At 40.8% G+C, this 19,387-nt stretch overlaps 3 protein-coding genes and 1 long non-coding RNA gene across 4 annotated transcripts; 1 reads left to right on the forward strand and 3 right to left on the reverse strand.

Moving 5' to 3' along the window:
• Positions 1-26: 26 nt before the first annotated feature.
• LOC116250873 (uncharacterized) lies at positions 27-2,378 on the reverse strand. The gene is made up of 3 exons (XM_031624842.2): positions 2,023-2,378; positions 677-853; positions 27-597 (listed from the first exon to the last, which is right to left on the reverse strand). Exons 1-3 carry the CDS (start codon positions 2,188-2,190, stop codon positions 205-207), a joined length of 738 nt encoding a protein of 245 aa, XP_031480702.1. The 5' UTR covers positions 2,191-2,378; the 3' UTR covers positions 27-204.
• A 2,254-nt stretch (positions 2,379-4,632) lies between these two features.
• Positions 4,633-6,442, reverse strand: LOC116251342 (B3 domain-containing protein REM19-like). Its single transcript, XM_031625549.2, has 3 exons — positions 5,896-6,442; positions 5,546-5,715; positions 4,633-5,173 (listed from the first exon to the last, which is right to left on the reverse strand). Exons 1-3 carry the CDS (start codon positions 6,377-6,379, stop codon positions 4,880-4,882), a joined length of 948 nt encoding a protein of 315 aa, XP_031481409.1. The 5' UTR covers positions 6,380-6,442; the 3' UTR covers positions 4,633-4,879.
• Position 6,443: 1 nt separating this feature from the next.
• On the reverse strand, positions 6,444-7,775 carry LOC126409961 (uncharacterized). The gene is made up of 3 exons (XR_007572983.1): positions 7,205-7,775; positions 6,601-6,696; positions 6,444-6,453 (listed from the first exon to the last, which is right to left on the reverse strand). It is a non-coding gene; the product is annotated as an uncharacterized LOC126409961 (long non-coding RNA).
• Positions 7,776-15,507: 7,732 nt separating this feature from the next.
• LOC126409911 (probable disease resistance protein At5g66900) lies at positions 15,508-16,257 on the forward strand. Its single transcript, XM_050076798.1, has 2 exons — positions 15,508-15,600; positions 15,940-16,257. The coding sequence occupies exons 1-2, from the start codon at positions 15,508-15,510 to the stop codon at positions 16,255-16,257; spliced, it is 411 nt and encodes a 136-aa protein (XP_049932755.1).
• Positions 16,258-19,387: the final 3,130 nt, after the last annotated feature.

Genomic DNA, 19,387 nt, shown 5'->3' on the forward strand with positions numbered 1-19,387 from the left:
ATTCACAGGAGGTGGCTAATATTGGATTGCAGAAAAGGCGCATTCGGTTTCTCATGGCTATGTTGAACAAATTTCAATTCTGTAAAGAACAATATGCTTGCACGACAATAAATAGAGAAAAGCTATTAATGGTCAAATAACCAAACTGGCAATGGATGAGCACGACTTCAAAAGTAATAATATTTCCTTTCTTTTTGGGTGTTGCTACTCTTCTTCAAGTGATGCTTCTACTCGAAGAAGAACGAAGCCGACTGCCACACCGATCAAGACGAGGCCGTTCATGATGGCAGCAATCCTGAAGATTTCACCCACAGCGTTGCAGGTGGAGGAAAGAGCTCCACCACCTCTACCTGTGCGTTGGGAGCGGGCCCTGGTTGAATTCATCACTTTGGTGAATGCTTTCTCAGTGCACAAAGGAAGGCCTAGGCAGCTGATCTGATTCTGGGCTTTCAGCCCTCCGAAAGAATTGATGCCACTAATGTAGTTCACCTTTGTGGTGGTGCTCCTAGAAGAGCTGCTACGAACCGTGCTGCATGTAAACACTGCCTGAGCTGAAGTTGCGGAGGCCGTTGCCATCCCTCTGAGCCCAGTTGAGAACTTGAAGAAAATACGACGGAATCAGGACAAGTGCGCACTTTCAGAACAGTCTAACTGGAAAATGGGGAGGCGAAGTTACCTTTGCGGGATTGGTGAATTCTTGCTTGCTTCTTGAAGGGGCCTCCTCGTGGATTTGGAGCAGAGAAAAGTGAGGGGTACTTAGCGTGGAAAGTGTGGAGAGCGTGTGGATAAGGTGTGGAGCAGATGGATGGTCGACAGTGACTTCTGATCCTTCTGCTGAAACAAAAATAAATTCCTGTGGCCAACCAAATTAGTCGCCCCAACTTTTCCATTTGAAGGAACCAAAGAGTGCAGCAACGGCTAGAATGCAACAAGGGACCCATGTCTGGACAATCTAACGGTCAGGATTTGAGGCTTCGCTGCAGGACCCGAAAGGTCTCGGCCTAAGTCATGTTGATCATGTCCTAGTTGGATCAAGAGGTTGGCTGGTATAGGTTTCAAGTGGTTGCATTCGCCCCAGCTCTAATATAGCCAAGGTTATATATGCTCAATTTGCTGAATGATTATTAGGAGTGAACCCCAGCCATTGGCAAAAACAAGTAGGATAAATATTTTGGAATGCATTTATTTGTTCAGGTGCCCCACTGCTATAGAAAATAAACGCAGATGGATCCAAACCTCTATCCTTAGGAAGCTGGACCCATTTTATTTGGCTGGCATGCAGCTCCTAGTAGACTCGAATGGCGTCTACTTCGTCCCATGTCTCCTAGAAGAGCCTTACTTCTGTATAGGGTAGCAATAACCGGTTACCTGCCATCCTTCTCTTTCACCTTTCTTTGAGTGATGGACTCGAGTTGGTTCCACTGGGATTAGGTCCACGAAGTTATGACTGTGCCCTAAACATAACCCTGTTTCAGGATCACACTAGACCAGCTAAAGCATAATATAAGTGGGAATCTGTTATAAATTCCAACTTTTTTCATGCATTTGATATTGGATATTTGATCCTCGCAAGCGTTTTTTTCTTCTTCCTTTTTTTTGGTTAATCTCAGTTGAATTCCATCATAAAACTTGATGTGGAGTAGTAGTTCGGATTGAGTAAAAGTTAGCACAGAACCTGTAGGAAGGAGAGAATGATGTCTTGTTTGAAGTCGCTGAACTAAGTTTCCACCTTCTTGCCTATTCATGAAAATGGTACAATCTTCCTCATCTAGGCCGATTTGTCATGTTAATGCCCTCTCAGAACGTGGTTGCAAAAACATGCCGAGTGTCCTGATGCTATACGACTAACTAGATAGCCGAGTTATGCCTACGCATCACGCGCATCATCCCATTTACGCACTAAAAATGGGGGCTTGTGCGTTATCGACTTGATGCGTGCGCATCTAGCCATGATGTGCAGGCATCAACAGAAGTGCGTTTCCTGACACAGACAATCTAATCTGTTAGGTTATGTTTGATTACCGTGGATCGCAGATGACTTCGGATTTGAAATCCACGGTTTTCAAAGCCGACACCCCCGCCGCCATCGCCGCCGTGAGAAGCCTCAGCCATCGTCGCCGTCGCCGTGAGAAGTCTCAGCCACGCTGCCACCGCTGCTGTGGGAACTGAGAAGTGAAAAGCCTCAGCCATCGCCACAAACACCTGCCGCAGCTAACCCGTCACCTTTCTCCTCGCTTATTTCTTCTTGTTGTTGTCGCTTAACTAACAAAGAAAGCAGCCACCGTCGCTTTTTGATGTTGTCGCCTGTGAAGAAGCATCGCACCGGCATAACCTGTGGGGAAGGTGGGGGGATGGCTGTGGGATTAGTGGGGAAGACGGCCGGCTCCTCATTCAGCAGAGCAACATTGATTAAGAGCAGGGGATAGGTCAATGAAATGTGGTGTCCACCCACCCAATTGAAGTAGAACTGCTTCAATTGACATGGAAACTAATAAGCGGCAGATTTTTCCAATGGTTTGGAGAGAATTACCACGTAAAAATCCTTTATAAACGGCGGTAGTTTTCGTAGTCACGATAAAAGGAAGGAAAAGTCGACTCCATGGCTGCAGCGGCGCTGAATGCATTTTTCTTCCCTTCACGAATCACCGGCCTCCTCCTTGATATGAAACATTTCGCATATTTTTGCTTCCTTGCAGCTTTTTCTGTAGAAACCACTTCTTTTTCTCATAAAAACATACGTGCACACTATTTACATGCCTAGCTTTTTACATAAGAAAGGTATGCTGACCATGCCCTCTCTCACTTAGATGCAAGGATGATCATTCACTTTGGCCATGATTATCAAATATATAGCAGTGAACACATTTAAGCAAGAAGTAGTGAAGATTACCTGGCTTAGCTTCCCCCTCAGACATCTCTGTGCAGCTGCTAGAGGCATCATTTGATTCACGTGACGTATCAGTTGACTCTTCTTCTTCTTCTTCTTCGCCTTTAATTTCTCCCCCAGAGATGTCTGTGCTGCTCGAGTGCTCATTTGATTCATGTCACTTATTAGCTGCCTCCTCCTCTTCTTCTTCTACGACTGCCACTTCTTATGTCCCGATGATTATTGGGTTACTGCACGAGAAGCTCCTACATTCACTTTATCCTGTAGGCCCCTCTTTGACATGCAACGATTCATCGAAAAAAGGGGTAGCGTTTGTAAGTTGAACGACACCCCTCAACAAATGGTGTTTTGAGAAAGCCAGATCTTATGAAGAGGCTTTTTAGATAATTGTTGAAACCTAGTTTCACTTTTCGAAACCTGACCTGTGTTTGGATGATAAAAATGAGTTTTTGAGTGTTTGTAGAAACTAATGTCAGTTGAACATTAATTTATTTAATGGTAGCTATCCTGCAGATTAATACACCCCACAAAAAATAAAAGTTACAAATAAAATAAAAACGATCACGAAACTGTACTGCATCTAGGGGTGAGCTTCCATTAGACCTCTTTCCCACTGACAACCCTGCTACCCCTTACGTCAATTCTGTTGATTACCCATTCATCTTTATCGTTGATCAGTGCGTTGACCTTTATCCTAACACGTAATTACTTGCTCAATCATAGAATTTGATACCATTTGGGAGTCTAACTCAAGCATGCCAGTGACTACATGTAGAGAAAATACATATTTTCTCTTTCGCACTGAAAATGAAGATGGGAGGAGAGGATTCTTGGAAGGTGTCTGCAGGCAGGCCTGGTATTTATTCTTTTTAGATATTTTAGAGTTTTAAATTTTGATTAAAGTTTACACATCTATAGTCTATACAAATACAATAATATGATCTTATTTGATTTGAATCGCTTGATCAATGATCCCAAGTTGGTAGAAGAATCAATTCAATTCCAATTTTAATAATTACTGTTTCATAGTGAAAGACCAAATCTGATGTGACTAAAGGGTGGCATCCTCTAGTTGTACTTTCTTACATCCAATGTATATATAAAGAAAAGCCATGATTAATGATCTCAGTTACCCTCAAAGAAAAACAGAAAAATTTACTAGTTAATGAAAGTATAAAACGAGAAAAAGAGAGAGAATGGAAGTGGTGTAAGAGAAGAGAATACACTTACTTTGGGGGTGTTCTGCAGAATTTCGGTGTAGGACTCCGTCTTTTTCAAGTACTTTTGGTACTTTTTTTTTTGTTAGGAAAAGCCATGCCATTGGCATACGATATTGGATCTTTGACCCGTAAGTTGTTTTGTTGGATTACTCAGCCGAATTCTGTAGAAAGATTGATGACATGGAGTTCGATCGAATTGAGTAAAAGTTGGCTTACTACCGGTGATGTGGAGAGAGTTGTGGGGAAGTCTTGACGTCTCTGAACAAAGTTTCCACCTTACATATTCATTAATATGTCACAACCTTTCTCCTCTATGCCGAGTTTTTATGTTAATGCCCTTTTTTAAAGCGTGCTGGTTAACGCTCACCAAGTATTTACCTCTTGAGCGAAAAAATCCATTAAATGTTCTCATCTTAGCTGGACAGAGTTTAACACCATCACTAAAGGGAGCCAGCCAAAGAGCATAAATTAACATAAAAAACACAAAACATCTAAGGTCTATTAAAACGACATACTGCACATCCAGAGTTCTATCAACTATTACTTAGTTGCAAAAACAACAAGGAGAGTGTTCAGACGAAGTTCTGTGTATAAGAAACAGTATATGAGTCGACCGATCTATCAAAGTGTCCTCATGCTATATGACTACCAAACTGCCAGAATGCCAAAGACAACGCAACGCTTTTGGTGTAGAACGCACACATCAAGAAACCAGAACAAAAATCACAAAAGTTTAATAGTCAGTTTCTGGTCTGGCTTCTCAAGAGTGAGCCTAGCTTCTGCCTGTCCTACTAAGTTTCAGAGGAGTAGTTTCCTCCACCACCCTGAATATGAGGACCTTCAGGATCAGCATCTTCTTGTTGTTGTTGATGAGCTCGAATGCGCAAACATCGCCTTCTTCCAGGTTGTTGTCATAGACGAAGTTTGACCAGCCACTTTCCAGCCCGCCTCTGTCTCCCTTGCGCAAGAGCCTAACGGGCCATTCTCTGCCCTCCACATTTTGGACCTTGATAGTCCTTGTCTCGCCGAGTATGTGATGGGCTCTAAGAAAGTCCACTGGGATGTTCTGCAATAAAAGCAAGCATAGGGTTTTGAACCGGATGAGGCAACCTGCTGTTGTTAGTATTCAAGAAATCGGGCAGGATCAGCTGAAATATATGTGCAAATGCTCCGCCATGTCGGTTTCTAATATGAGATGAAACTGAGATTAACAACGCCATCAACAACTAGAGTGTAAATTGATTGGATACAATGTGGGAACTTATAATTTTTGGGTATGTCTGTTATGTGGGAAAGCAGGAAAAAGAAGGAAATCCAACTGTGAAACATGCAAGGTTTTCCTGCTATCAAGCTTATCCAAGTAAGTGCATGCTAAGAAAACAAATTGAAATGAAGATTAATAAAAGGCTGATTTTTCAATTGGTTTCGAGAGAATTACCACGTAAAATCCTTTATAAACGCATGTTGGTTTCATGATGACGATGAACGATGGAAAAGGCGACTCCATGGATGCCGCGGCCCTGAATGCTTTCCTCTTCTCTTCACGAGACACCGGCCTCCTCCTCGATATGAAGTACTTTGTATATTTCTGCTTCCTGGCAGCATTTTCTGTAGGAACAAATAATTAGCAGATGTTCCACACACTGGAATCTCTCTTTTCCCCCTCTTCTTCACACATACGCACACTAAGATGGAGGGATGACCTTTCCCTTTGCCCATGATTATAAAACATATAGCAGAATGCGAGACATATATAAACAAATTTGAGCAACAAGTGCTGAAGAGTACCTGGCTTCTTGCCTTTAGTTTCTCCCCCATGCATCTCTTCGCTGCTAAATTGATCTTCCTTCGATTCACAAGACATATCACTTAACTCTTCTTCTTCTTCTTCTTCTTCTTCTTCTTCTTCTTCTTCTCCTTCTTCTTCTTCGTCTTCTTCTTCTTCTCCTCCTTCTTCTTCTTCGTCTTCTTCATCTTCTTCTTCTTCTTCTCCTTCTTCTTCTTCGTCGTTGTCTTCTTCTTCTTCTTCTTCCGTTGTTATGTTGATGATCATGCGGTTGCTGCACGAACCTCCTTCATTCACTTTGTCCTGTAGACCCCCTCTTTGACATGCAGTATTGCTAAATACCTCCACTGAAAAACTCACTTCACCATCGTACGCAAAGAGGAGGAGTTCCTCTTCTTTAAAAGAGTTTTCTTCTGCGAATGTCCTCCAGCCATCTTTGAAACATAACCGATCGTTGATCTTTGCCAGTTGAACAGTACAAGTCATCCCACTGGGACCGGTCAATAGGGCTATTCTGTTCAATTTGTCCCCAATATAATTGTAGAAGCTTGGGGAATCCACTACAAATCAAAAATTAAAATATTCAATCGGTCATCATGTTTTTATTAAAAATATCTGGAATTAATGTTCATGTTCATAAAACGACTACTACTATACATGCACAAGATCATAGGCAGAAGCCATCACAAAGAATGCCGAAAGCTTACAAGTTGTCGAGAGAAGTCACTGAGTAGAACTTTGATAAAAAACTCATGTTTTGTCCCAGAAGCCCATTTCCTACAATCAGCACAAAGTTCCATCTCCTAGATACCAATGAGGACAGCAGTTAGAAAGAAACTAAGATTCTTTTGTTTCAAGTAAGCCAATTCCAGAACAGTGACTTCATCGGGCCGAAGCATGCTCACAACTTTAGTAGACGGCAAACTAAAAATAAAGAATTAATTAACAAGAAAAAAATAATTGTTTAATTATCAGCAGGCTTGTATCGGAAGAGAATGTGCACACCAAATTGCATCTAGACAGTTTTTTAGTGTAAATTTGCGACCTTAGTGCAAATTTGAGAAACGTAAATATCAATAAAAGGACTCCTAGAAGCGGCGGAAATTGACATATGGCCACCGTTTCAGTTGGTAATTCCCACTTATAGGACTTGTCCAGTAAATCTACAGCGCTGGTATGTAATACACTCCTAAAACACCTATTTGGGCAAGAATTAAAAAATTATAGAGGGCCTCTTCATCGAGAACAGTGTCCTTTTCGTAAAAAATAGCGCCCTCTATCTGTCTCGTAACCGAATCTTTAACTACAAACCGATTGCCAGTGTTTTCTTTCTTCTTGGTGGTGTCGTTGCAGCCGGTGTCTGTTTCTGCACGCTTGGCTTCCCAAAGTCGTTTATCGCTGAAGGTAAAGATGGGAGGAGGGTTTCCTTGAAGATGGGTGAAGGCTTGACGAGCTGCTTCCAGATGAGTGGTTCCTTCTCGCCGGAGCGTCCTGTTTGTTGGTTGCTATGGGCACCCTCTGTAAAGGAGTTCATCTCACGGCATTCACCGGGAAAAAGATCTGATAATTGGCTACCGACATATTGGTAGGGGATTTGATCATCAAAGTTTATCGGCACCTCGGCGTCACCGTGATTCATGCGTCGGAGGTATACCCAAGAGAAGAACCCACAATCTCTCGCTCTCTCTCTCCCCCCCCCCCCCCAAACGACGATTTGGGGGTTCTCTCACCTTTAGAAGGGTTTTCGTGAACCCAGTTTCATGTCACCCAAAGATCACCTAAATTTGTGTTTCAAAGGCAAAGCTGAATTCAAATAGCAGAGCAAGCGGTTTCCATTGTCCATCTTTGAGTTGAATCTCTGCAATGGTGTCTTATTTTTCATTGGCTAGTAACCATTTGGGAGAAGCCCGTATTATCTGGGGGTGGCAGCGTCACCTTCCCATTTTCGAACAGATCACATGGTCGAAGGACTAAGAGCAGTAACGCTCCCCATGGCTGCTTACTATATATATATATATATATATATATATATATATATATATATAGTAACATGTCTACCTTTCATTCTCTTGGCTATCTGGCATTATAGCCCTACTGGGTTACATGCATTAACATCTTCTAACTTCATTTTGCTAGCATGAGGGTTCATTAGGGTATTCTAAGGAGTTGTGGCTTGTCAGTATGGGTGCTTTGATGTGGGCAAGGGAGTGAGATTAATTAGTGAACTAATAAAAAGAAAGAAGAGGAAAAGAAAATGATACCTACCCTCGAATACTTTGACAAGCATACATATCATCTATGTATATGATACTGCATATATATATATATATACACACACACCTTGGCTAAGGTATAAAGATCCATGGAAAATGATTCTGCTCGGATCAGAAGCAGTTTTACGTTGAAAAGACATCAGTGCATCTATTTCGGCATCTTTAACCTTCCAGTATAACTGCTTGTTTCTGTATTCAATGCAGTTTCAGGCGAATTCTTGTATTAGCATGCGTTTCCAGCCATGATCTAGCTTTTAATTTGCATGCGCGCATTAATGCGCATGAAGTTCACATAAAAGATGAACATGGGCGCAGCATGAGTTTCTCCTTTTCTTCAACCGTACAGTAAGAGAGCTCCGTTGCTATGTAACAGAAGTTGACGGGACTTTCAATCTAGACGCGAAGCTCTAGGTTCTGCTCCTGCTCATGAGTCGAACCCAGGCAGCTTGCTCTGCTTTCAAGCCATGTAGGAAGACACAAAAGCTCGAGTGGTTGGAGCTTTAATTGCTCGTCTGACAGTAGCAGCCTCCTCCACCCCACTTATACCAAGTTATCATCTCCTTCATAGATGGCGCCTACTTCACATGACTTGCCATTTTAATGTAACTGGTCTGCTGCACTTCTCACTTTCAGTGGGACTGTTAAAAAGCTTTTCAATTTTTAGCTCTTTCTATTTTTCTTTTCCTTTCAAGACTTTTTCTTTTCATTTTTATCTTTTCTTGGGGATCTTCTGCAGAAGGTCTGGCAGGGCTTCTTAATCTTTTTCAAATACCCACACTTTTTCCTGCTCGGCATCTCGTGAACGAAAGTTCTGCTCCACACCGGTGGCTACAACGCAGAGGGAGGAAGGCTAGAAGTTAGGAACCTACCTTTGGCATTTGATATTTATTTACACAACCAAGTTGGCGCGACTCTATTTTTAAATGATCGACTTTCATATGGAAGTTTGCTTTCCAACTTCACGGTTCACATCATCAACAACTTCCATACGCAGATCGATGCCTGCTATATATCCCAAGAACAAGAGAGAAAAGTGCTACTAAAAGCTAAACCAACGGGATTGGCACTCGCATCATCCCATGTGACTCCATGTCCTACGAAAGAAACTGTCATTTTTATATACTATTTTCTGTCACTTCAATAAATCAAAACAAAAGTCACACAAGTATGAAATTCTCAGTTTGCGTTCAGGGTCAGCTTCTTCTTCTTCTTGTTGACGAGATCAAATACGCAGACGTCATCTTTCTCCAGGTTGTTGGTCATAGAAGAAGTTCCACCAGCCACTGTCCAGCCCATCTCTGTCACCCCTGCACAAGACTCTCACAGGCCATTCTCTCCCTTCCACATTTAATTTGAATCTTGATGGTTCTCGTCTCGCCTTCCACACGAGTTTTAATGTTAATGCCCTCTCAGAACGTGGTGGCAGAAACATGCCGAATGTCCTGATGCTATTTGACTAACTAGATAACCGAGTTATGCCTACGCATCACGCGCATCATCCCATTTACGCACCAAAAATGCGGGGGTTGATGCGTTATTGACTTGATGCGTGCGCATCAAGCCATGAAGCTGACCCGTCCCCTTTCTCCTCGCTTATTTCTTCTTGTTGTTGTCGCTTTTGTAAGAAAGAGAAGCCACCGTCGCTTTTTGATGTCGTCGAATGTGAGAAAGAGAGCATCACAGTCACACCGGCATAACTTGAGGGGAAGATGCGGGACGGCTGTGGGATTAGTGGGGAAGACGGCCGTCTCCTCATTCAGCAGAGCAACATCGATTAAGAGCAGAGGATAGGTCAATGAAATGTGGTGTCCCCCCACCCAATTGAATAGAACTGCTTCAATTGACATTGAAACTAATATGCGGCAGATTTTTCAAATGGTTTGGGGAGAATTACTACGTAAAAATCCTTTACAAACGGCGGTAGTTTTCGCAGTCACGATAAATGGAAGGAAAAGTCGACTTCATGGCTGCAGCGGCGCTGAATGCACTTTGCTTCCCTTCACGAATCACCGGCCTCCTCCTTGATAAGAAATATTTCTCATATTTTTGCTTCCATCCAGCTTTTTCTGTACAAACCTCTTCTTTTTCCCATAAAAACATAATTTTTTATTATTTGGAGGAAGACCACAATTTTTTATTCCATTAAGCCGATTCCAGATGAATGGCTCATTCAAGAAATTTATATGAAGACAATTATTACTGCTTCAAAACAAGGAAAAACAAGAGAATGTGCACACTGTAATGCATGTAGATAGTTTTTAGTGTAAATTTGTGATCATAGCAAATCTGAGAAACAGAAATATGTCTATAAAGGAATCCTACAGAAGCAACTAAAATGAACCTACAGACACTATTTTAGTTGGAAGTTCCTACTTTCGGGATTTGCCGAGAAAATCTAAAGCTTCATAGAGAACAAGTGTCCTCTTCAATATAAAAAACTAATGCCCTCTCTCTGTGCCTCGTACCATCTCCTTTTCCCTCCATGTTTTCATCGCATTGTCGTGGTGAAAATTTTCATCAAACATTAGTTATGGTTTTAAAGAAATTTGCAGGCAAGTAATGTGTTGCATGTAACAGAAGTAACATACTGTTGACTCGCAGTGCACTGGCTACTTTGTCTTCATCTCTGTTATTCCTTTGGGTTCAATCAGGATAATCTTTCTTTCTGAAAGATGCAAGCGTGGTTGTACGTAGGAAATTTAATTAAGTTGCTATTTACATTTGAAGCCGATTACCAGTGTTTCTCTTTCACAATGAAAATCAAGATGGGAGGAGAGGATTCCTGGAAGGTGTCTACAGGCAGGCCTGGTATTTATTTATTTATAGATATTTTAAAGTTTTAAATTTTGATTAATGTTTACACATCTATAGTCTATAATCTATACAAATATAGTAATATGATCTTATTTTATTTGAATCGCTTAATCAATGATCCCAAGTTGGCAGAAGGATCAATTCAATTCCATTTTAATAATTACTGTTTCATAGTGAAAGACCAAATCTGAGGTGACTAAAGGGTGGCATCGTCTGGTTGTACTTTCTTACATCCAATTTATGTATAGAGAAAAGCCATGATTAATGATCTCAGTTACCCACAAAGAAGAACATAAAAATTTACTAATTAATGAAAGTATAAAACGGGAAATAGATTGAGAATAGAAGTGGTGTAACAAAAGATAATACACTTACTTTGGATGTTGATGCATACACAAAGTTTACTGCCTCTCATATTTTTCAATGTGGAATTGTTGATCTTCCTATCGAGTACTTGGGTCACCCTCTTGGTTACCAATCATAGACAATATTAACAATAGACTGGCTTTTTGGAAATCAAGATATCTGTATTTAGCTAGTTGGGTAACCATGATCAAACATGTCCTCTCTTCTCTGCCTTCTTATTTTTTCTCAGTGCTCCCCCTACCTATCAAGGTAGAAAAAGAAATCAATGGTATCTTTAAGAGATTTTTGTCGTGTGGGACAAACCTGGAGAACAAAAAACATCTTGTGGCTTGGGAATATGTTACTCAACATTTTGCTCGTGGAGGTTTAGGAATCCCAGATATCAGAATAAGAAATATTTCTCTCATTGTAAAGTGGTGGGCTTTTATCCAAGACTCCAATTCAACTTGTGTGATGGCCTTGCGACACAAATACAATTTGCATAGTCTCTCTACTCTCCTGAATAGACGAAGAGTATCTCATTTGATGAGATCATGGATATCTACCTTCATTAAGTGCAATTTGAAAATAGAGCATTTTTCTTCATGGGCACGAGATGGTGAATGACGTTTCTCTATACATCGTGCATATAACTTGGTTCAACCTCCTGGTGTCAACTAAATTCCTCATAATCTCCTTTGGGCTGGGGTCCTACTCGACGATCTAAAACTCTTGCATGACTTATTTTGTTGGACCGCATTCAGACTCAAAATAACCTCAAAATCTGGTTTTCACCTTGCGAGCAGGTGTCCTTTATGTTGTAGTGTCGAGGATACTACCATTCACTTGGTATGGTTTTATCGAGTGTCTCAAGATCTTTATGCGCTTACTTGGTCTATGCCTCCTATTAAACTCACAAACATATCCACAATTCGGGACCTGATCCATGGGCAAGTCAAAGTGAGAAACAAAAAGAAATTGCGTGCCATTTGGAGAATTTGGCTGTTTACGTATTGGTGGGTCATTTAGAACTCCAGAAATGATATTGTTGATAGGAATGAGGTTAGTTCAGTTCAGCATTTGGCATCCTCCATTTTATATGATGTTTGGTTAATTTCTCATAACCTATGGGAAAATGGTGATACCTCTAGCGTTACAAGAGTTAAGAGCTGATTTTTATATGTAATATCTTTTTCATGTACAACTTTTTGTTGGACTTATGTTAAATGTTATTTTCCTTTTTTTTTTCTCTCTCTCTATTATTATTCTAATCAGGGTTTGTGAGGATTTTCGTGAAACTAGCCCAAAATGATCAGATTTCAAAATAAACAAAAAGGGTAACATCAAAAAATTGTAATTACAAATGAAAAAGGAGCATGATTTTTTCCCCGTTGATAGTGCTTGTTTTAGCTTCAAAAGAATGGCCAAGCAGCTTTGTAACAACAAAGCGGAAGCATAACAGCAAAGGAATGTGGGTGTGGGCTGCCAATTAAGGTTCTACATCGCTAGGAAATATAAAATAATGAAACCAGATGAAGCGAAGCTTAATCCAGCTGGGAGAGGTGCAGTACTTACTATACAAAGGCCTTGGTGGTTGTTGGTTCTTGGATCCCTCGTCCTAGCTATATGATCCCCAATTGTCTGTCGATCAAGTTTAACGGTGGGGAACCGACTGTCGTGCCTACAGACAGAACGAGAACCGAGAGATTTGAGAAGCCGCTGGTTCGGTTGAAAACAAAAGGCCCGTTGGAGAAAACCCACTACGCAGAGGTGAGATCGACGACGAGCACGAAGGGAGCGAGGGATAGAGAGAGAGAGAGAGAAGGAGGGTGGGGGTGGGGGTGAGATGTGGCGGGTGGAACCTCCTGCGATAGAGGGGCGTGATTTTCCTCATACTGCTCATTTGCTGTGGGTGGCCGATCAGTGAGCAAGAAGAGTCGCAGCAGCGATGCGCCGTTAGGTAAGTTTTTTTTTTTTGGTGATTACGATCGCACTTCCAACAAACACCACATAATGCCATTCGTTGGTTATTAGGGGCATCCCGAAAACGTCCGAGTCAAAATATGACTTTCAAATTAAGTGAAATTTTTGAACTGGATGGCACTGGCAGATCCAACAAACATGAATGTATGATAAAGGTGTAGCATAGTTGGTCTGGCAGATCAATGAGTATCCGGCAGTTAGTTTGATTCATGTGAGGTTATCTTTTGAGCAAGTAAGTAGCCTCAGGTTCACTCAAGTCCCAACGTGATCTCCATTATTATTCAAACACATCTTCGCCCCATGTTTCTCTGTGGAACAAAGCGTTTGGTAAATTTCATTTGTGACTTGACCACTGAAAGAGCCGGTATTTCCGCTACCAAACGCTCTCTCAAGGCTTTCAGTTAATACCACCTCTTTGCATTTTCTAATAGCCATTTGGGTTGACCTATTGATGTTGATCTTGGCAGCGTGTTGAGAAGACATTGTGAAGCCTGGTCAGACTACATTCATGGGGTCTGGAACCCTTATTTTGAAACTCGGACGTCTGATCATTTAGTGAAAACCTTTCCTGGTTTAGCAAAAGAGAAAAAAGGAAGTAGCAAATGACGATGAGCCAATGAACCCAGATCATGTGTTTCAAAACAAAGTGCCATGCAATAACAATAACCTTGTACAATAATTCCTTTTTTTTTGGAATTTTAGTCACATAAATGTGACCTTTATAGCTTGAAATTTACAGTCAGCTCTTGGGACGTACAGAAGGACCTTTTTGTTGAACCAAAATTCAATACCATCAAACTTCTGACAATTCCCAACTTATGTCAACTTATATAAACATCTAGATAAAGTAATTCAGAAACTGATTTTTAAGCCACAGGCCATGACAAGCATAAAGATACAGTTAGAATCTTAAAGTAAAACTTTAAAAAAAAAAGAGAAAAAAAATAAACACACCCAATTTTCCCATTTCGGGATCGAATATGCACGTAAACAACCATAGTTTGAATAAGTTAGCCCAATAAATTAGGAATTGGACGCACATGATTTCTTTCTATCCAAATCCTACCTTCAGTTAAAATTATCAGCGTTTTGGCAATGCTGTCTTCCCATCATTTTCATAATGTAATGCACTTCGTTGCCTATGGAATAATGCTTAAAAATACTCCTTGATATAACGTTTTGATTTTTTTTTTTAACCTATTAGAATGAATCGCTCGCCACCCATATCGCAAAGCAGCCCTATATCACTTCATTGGTCACACATATGCATACACTTTCTTAGTTTATTTCTTTACCTTTGAAGCAGAAAGGCACCCACCATTCTATGCTGTGGGAGGACCTCATGCAAAGAGAGAAGATGCAAGAAAAAACACAAAAATGTCATCATTTGGAAAAAAAATCTACCTCTATCTATAGTCATTTAAGAAGCCCCAACCTTTAGTTCACCCACTCGTGTACCCTGAAAACAAATACAGGTTAATATTTCAGGCTAAATTTCACTTATCTTGCAACTCTAAAGGCAAAACATGCAGGAAAAATAATAAGCCCTGGAAGGGTCTGACTATTTTTTCCAAAAGGTTCACCTGCTTTGCAACTTTTTTCGTTCCGTCTGATGCCCTTTCTCCTGCTACCTAAATGCCCTCTAGGGATGGTGTCTGACAATGCCCCTCCTTCATGTGATACTTTCTCCAATATTTACAAGGCTTCATTTAGGATAATGTAGGTGGCCACCTGAATTTGAAAATGGTTATAGACACTTTTATGCCATAGGTTGTGTTGTACAATACTTTGTCGCTTCAGCAAATTTATATTTCAACTTGCCTTCAGATAGGCAAGAAAACGGCTGTTGGTGAAGTTCAATGATGCTAATTTCTTTCTTCTTTTCAATTTTCAGCTGAGTTTGCAGAGGTTGTTTTCATTACAGTATCTGAGACGCCAAACTTGCTAGAGATATATCAAAGACTATAGGCAAAGCTGGCCAACGCAAGTTGCGTACCCAATTTTATTAATAAGAATGATGCATTCGATCAGTTAACAGACAGTCTGAGCAAGAGGAAGCATAAACCTGCTTTAGTTGTTCCAGATGATGTTTGGTCTGAAACAATACTCCAGAGGCTTGTATTCAGGAGGACAGGCTGAAGAACACTAATTACATCAAGAATCAATTTTAAGGGTCTTGATTTAGCCTAACCTTTACAAATGTTGGGACCAGAAGATGCCAGGGATCTGTCCTGTCAATCAGCTTTCGCCCTTGATAAGCTGGATCCTGAGCTTCTGGAACAGCTCGAACAGGTGAAACTAGACGTTGTGTTCAGCATATTTTTCTCATGCTGAAGTCTTGATCCTGAACTTCTCAGCTGACTCGTATTTCTTACTCCCCATTTCTGGAGAAAATGGAAAACCTCAAGATTTTGATTTGTGCGAACCATAGCGCACTCCCTTCAGGATTACACGACCTGTCTGCATTGGGTTCTCTGAAGAATCTCCACAGAATAAGACTTGAGAAAATATGAGTCCCTCCTCTTTCTACTTTTATATAAGCAATGCAGACAGTTCCAGAAGCTAGAACTGGACGACTGCCATGGTGTAGAGACATTGCCTGCTGGATTATGCAGTCTTACCAATCTACAGAAACTGAGCATAACAAATTGCCCTGATCTAGTTGAACTGCCTGAGGTCATAGGTGGATTAGGAAGATTAGAGGTCCTAAGGTTACTCTCTTGTTCAAGTTTGGAAGGCCTTCCGGATTCCTCATGTGAACTTGGAAGCCTCAGATTCTTGGATCTGTCTCATTGCTCGAGCATTGAGAGCTTGCCAGACAACATTGGCCAGTTGCAGCATTTGAAAAGAATTGATATGAGATGGTGCTTAGGGCTGACGGAACTGCCTACATCAGTGTCACAGTTGAAAGGTTTTAGAGCAGTTGTTTGTGATGAGGAGGCCTTTTGAGCGTGTGCTCAGCAATGTAACGTTTCAGGTTCCTAAACAACTTCTGAACTTGAAATTTCTTGTATAATCATTCTAGACTATCCAGTACCCATAGGGCTCGCTTGGCAAAGGGACCAGCTTAGATATATATATATATATAAGTATTCTTCCCAACTTGTCATCAGATTAGAACACACACTCAAACACGCTTGCACATATGCGTGTAAGCAGGCAAGATTGCATTGCACGAAGATTGTTGGTCTTTCATTTCTTTATGTACTTAAATCTTTGTGAATACTTAATTCCAAAGGCGGTTGGTCATAAGTGTCATGTGGTTAAAGATATCCATATCCAATTACATTTGGGGTTTGGATTCGGCGTGCAGTTTTGCAATTGAATTTGGATGCAATCCCAATATTTCGTCAGAATCTGATAATGATCTAGCCTGGTTAGATATAACCGTCAGATCTTATGCTAGTCGGATTCATATTCGAACTTGGAAAAATAAAATTACGTCCAAATCAGCATCTGATTACAAAGAACATGATTAAGTCAAATTCAATAAACATTGTATCTCAGGAGATCTGAACTGTTTGCTTTCCCACATGCCCTCATAAGCCTTATTCAAAGCTTTCGAAACTGATTTAAGTTAAGCATCTAGAAACCAAAACTTCAATTTCTATTTGGAGTACTTCATAACTTTTTTAAAACAGTATGTCTCCCCTAGTGGTGTATTTGTAACTCTCGTCCGAATGGCTGTTCTGCTGTAAAATTCATGTCTACAAATGCAGTTCATTTATTGCCTACGTCGAACATATTTCAAAGGAAATTTGATTGTGACATCTTTAGTATGCCATCAGAGCGGGAGGTTTGAGTTTCCTGGTCACATCATGCTGTCTATGGTTAATCAAGCAGATTACTTGATCTTGTCATTCAAAAACTTTAACTGCTTTTCTACTGTTGTGCTCTGCTTCAATATATGGCCCTGAGCATGTATGAGATTCAGGGAATAAGAATACACCAAAGAGTGTGGAGGGTATTTTTTGAAATGTTTTGTAAAAAAATAGATATTTTTAGACTTTTAACTTTTTTACAATTTTTTTTATCTTTTTTTTAATTTTAATGAAGCATTTTGGTTGTTGCACATCTAGTTACATGCACAAAAATTGGTGCACTAAGAATGACAAAAATACTCTTGTTAAAATAATAAAAAAACTTTTAAAAATGATAAAAAGGATTATAAAAGATAAAAATGTTTAAATTGTTAACTTTTAAAAAAAATAAAAAAAATGCTCCCACCCCTTTGATGCATATTTGGTATGCACGCAACTCAATCAGCCATTGGATTGTGGTTGCGTCCGGATGAGCAGCAGACGGGTCAATTCTGCCTCCAAATTTGTTCCTTTTATCAGAGGGCCGGGGCAGCAAACCTATTGCCATTTTATATATATATATATATATATTTTGTACTGTCCCTCTTAAAACGGCAGCCGACGGGCTCGCTGGGGGCTTCGTCAGGTGGAAGTGGGGAGTGGCGAGGCGGAGAGAGAACGAAAAAAGGTAAAACGAAAAAAAAAAATTGTAAAAAATTAGAGCTTCATCAGGCTGTCCGGTCAAATGATGGACGACTCTGATGGGCAGTCCACTGGACAGCTACAAAAATTGAATCAGCGTTCAAATTTTCCGGCGAAGTATATCAGTCTAAGTAAGTATGACCATTAAAAATAATTTGATATACGCATCAGTTTGTATGCTTTAAAGTGTAAAATGTTATCATTTGGAAAAAAAAATTTACCTCTATCTAAAGAAAGCCAACCTTTAATTTTTTCCAAAAGTTTCACCTACTTTGCAACTTTTTTGATTCTGTTTGATGCCCTTTCTCTTGCTACCTAAAAATGCCCTCTGGGAATGGTGTCTAATAATGTCCTTTCAAGTGATACTTTCTCCTATATTTAAAAGGCTTCATTTCCTTTTGATGGGCGGGTGAAAGTGGGCGGGGGAGGAAGAATTTGTATGGGCAGGTGAAATTTCACCCGCCCGGTTGAGTACCCATCAAACGGGGTGGAATTCCACCCGTTTAACTTAAAAGGGAGCGGGTGGAATTCCACCCGCTCGAAATATACCCATCGGCACATAATCTTCCGCAGCGCTCGAAGTCCCTCCGCAACGCTCGACCTCCCTCCGCAGCTCCTCATCCCTCGTGCCTTCTCACTGCCAGGTCTCACCGTCGACCGTCGCAACACCCTCAAGCGGCCGGCGTCCGACATTTTTCTGCTGGTATATATATATATATCTCTCTCTCTCTCTTTCTCTCTCTCTCCCCGTCGCTAACTGCCCACATTTCCCCCCTTTCTTGGCCGCCATCGCAGCATCTTGGAACATTCAGCGACCTATATTTGTCTGTGCTGGGTAGCACCGTCAAACGCCCCCATTTTTTTCCCCCCTTGAACGCCCGGCAACGGACATTTTTCCCCATTTTTCTTTCTGCCTCACAGTCCCAACTTCTTAGACTGAAACCATACGTGGCTGAAGTTATCTCTGTGCCTCATCGTCCGCGCCTACTCACCCTATTTGGGGGTAGTTAATGATGGCAAAGGAACAACCATGAGAACACGCAATCGATTTGGGAACCTCCCCATCCGGCGAATTTCAGAAAATCCAAATCCAAAGAGATGACAATGTTAGACGCCATAATCTTCACTCCTCCATTTCCGCTTTTTGTAACTTTGATTTGTGTGGTTCTTTTGTTTTTGTTTTCTTTCATTTTATGTCTTGTTTCTCTTGTTGGGTGTTCACATTTCTTGGTTTTGTTGTTGCTATGTCCTTTCTTTTTCATTTATGTTCCAAGTTTGTGGTCATTCTGGGTGTTCTCTTGGTGCCTTTTTGCTTTCTCCACGATTATAGGAAAAGCTCATGTTTTTTAATTATAAGCGGCAGTCGGTGTAAACGAGCAGCTAAGTAATAGAAGAATTGTAGCTATCCTTATCCTTCTTGAAGTTCTGCAGTTTACTTCGAAGTTTTTGATCTTGGTGTTATTTTATTTGGAGAATGGAAATGGAGAACAGTTTCCGCTTTCTTACTGTTTCTGCTCCGTGATCCCACGCCTTTTCACTCTTTGTTCTTGGTGAGATATCTATATACAGTCGGCATT

This window comes from Nymphaea colorata, chromosome 3, assembly GCF_008831285.2.
Source record: "Nymphaea colorata isolate Beijing-Zhang1983 chromosome 3, ASM883128v2, whole genome shotgun sequence".
Lineage (NCBI taxonomy): Eukaryota > Viridiplantae > Streptophyta > Magnoliopsida > Nymphaeales > Nymphaeaceae > Nymphaea > Nymphaea colorata.

Coding starts and splice junctions, on each gene's coding strand:
- LOC116250873 (XM_031624842.2), bottom strand. CDS start 2,190: ATGGCTGAGGCTTTTCACTTCTCAGTTCCCACAGCAGCGGTGGCAGCG. Junction 854..2,022: donor GAAGTCATCTGCGATCCACG/GTAATCAAACAT, acceptor GGTTGGCCACAG/GAATTTATTTTTGTTTCAGC. Junction 598..676: donor AATTCACCAATCCCGCAAAG/GTAACTTCGCCT, acceptor ATTTTCTTCAAG/TTCTCAACTGGGCTCAGAGG.
- LOC116251342 (XM_031625549.2), bottom strand. CDS start 6,379: ATGACTTGTACTGTTCAACTGGCAAAGATCAACGATCGGTTATGTTTC. Junction 5,716..5,895: donor AACTAAAGGCAAGAAGCCAG/GTACTCTTCAGC, acceptor TTGTTCCTACAG/AAAATGCTGCCAGGAAGCAG. Junction 5,174..5,545: donor TTTATAAAGGATTTTACGTG/GTAATTCTCTCG, acceptor CTTTTATTGCAG/AACATCCCAGTGGACTTTCT.
- LOC126409911 (XM_050076798.1), top strand. CDS start 15,508: ATGTTGGGACCAGAAGATGCCAGGGATCTGTCCTGTCAATCAGCTTTC. Junction 15,601..15,939: donor TTCTGGAACAGCTCGAACAG/GTGAAACTAGAC, acceptor ACCAATCTACAG/AAACTGAGCATAACAAATTG.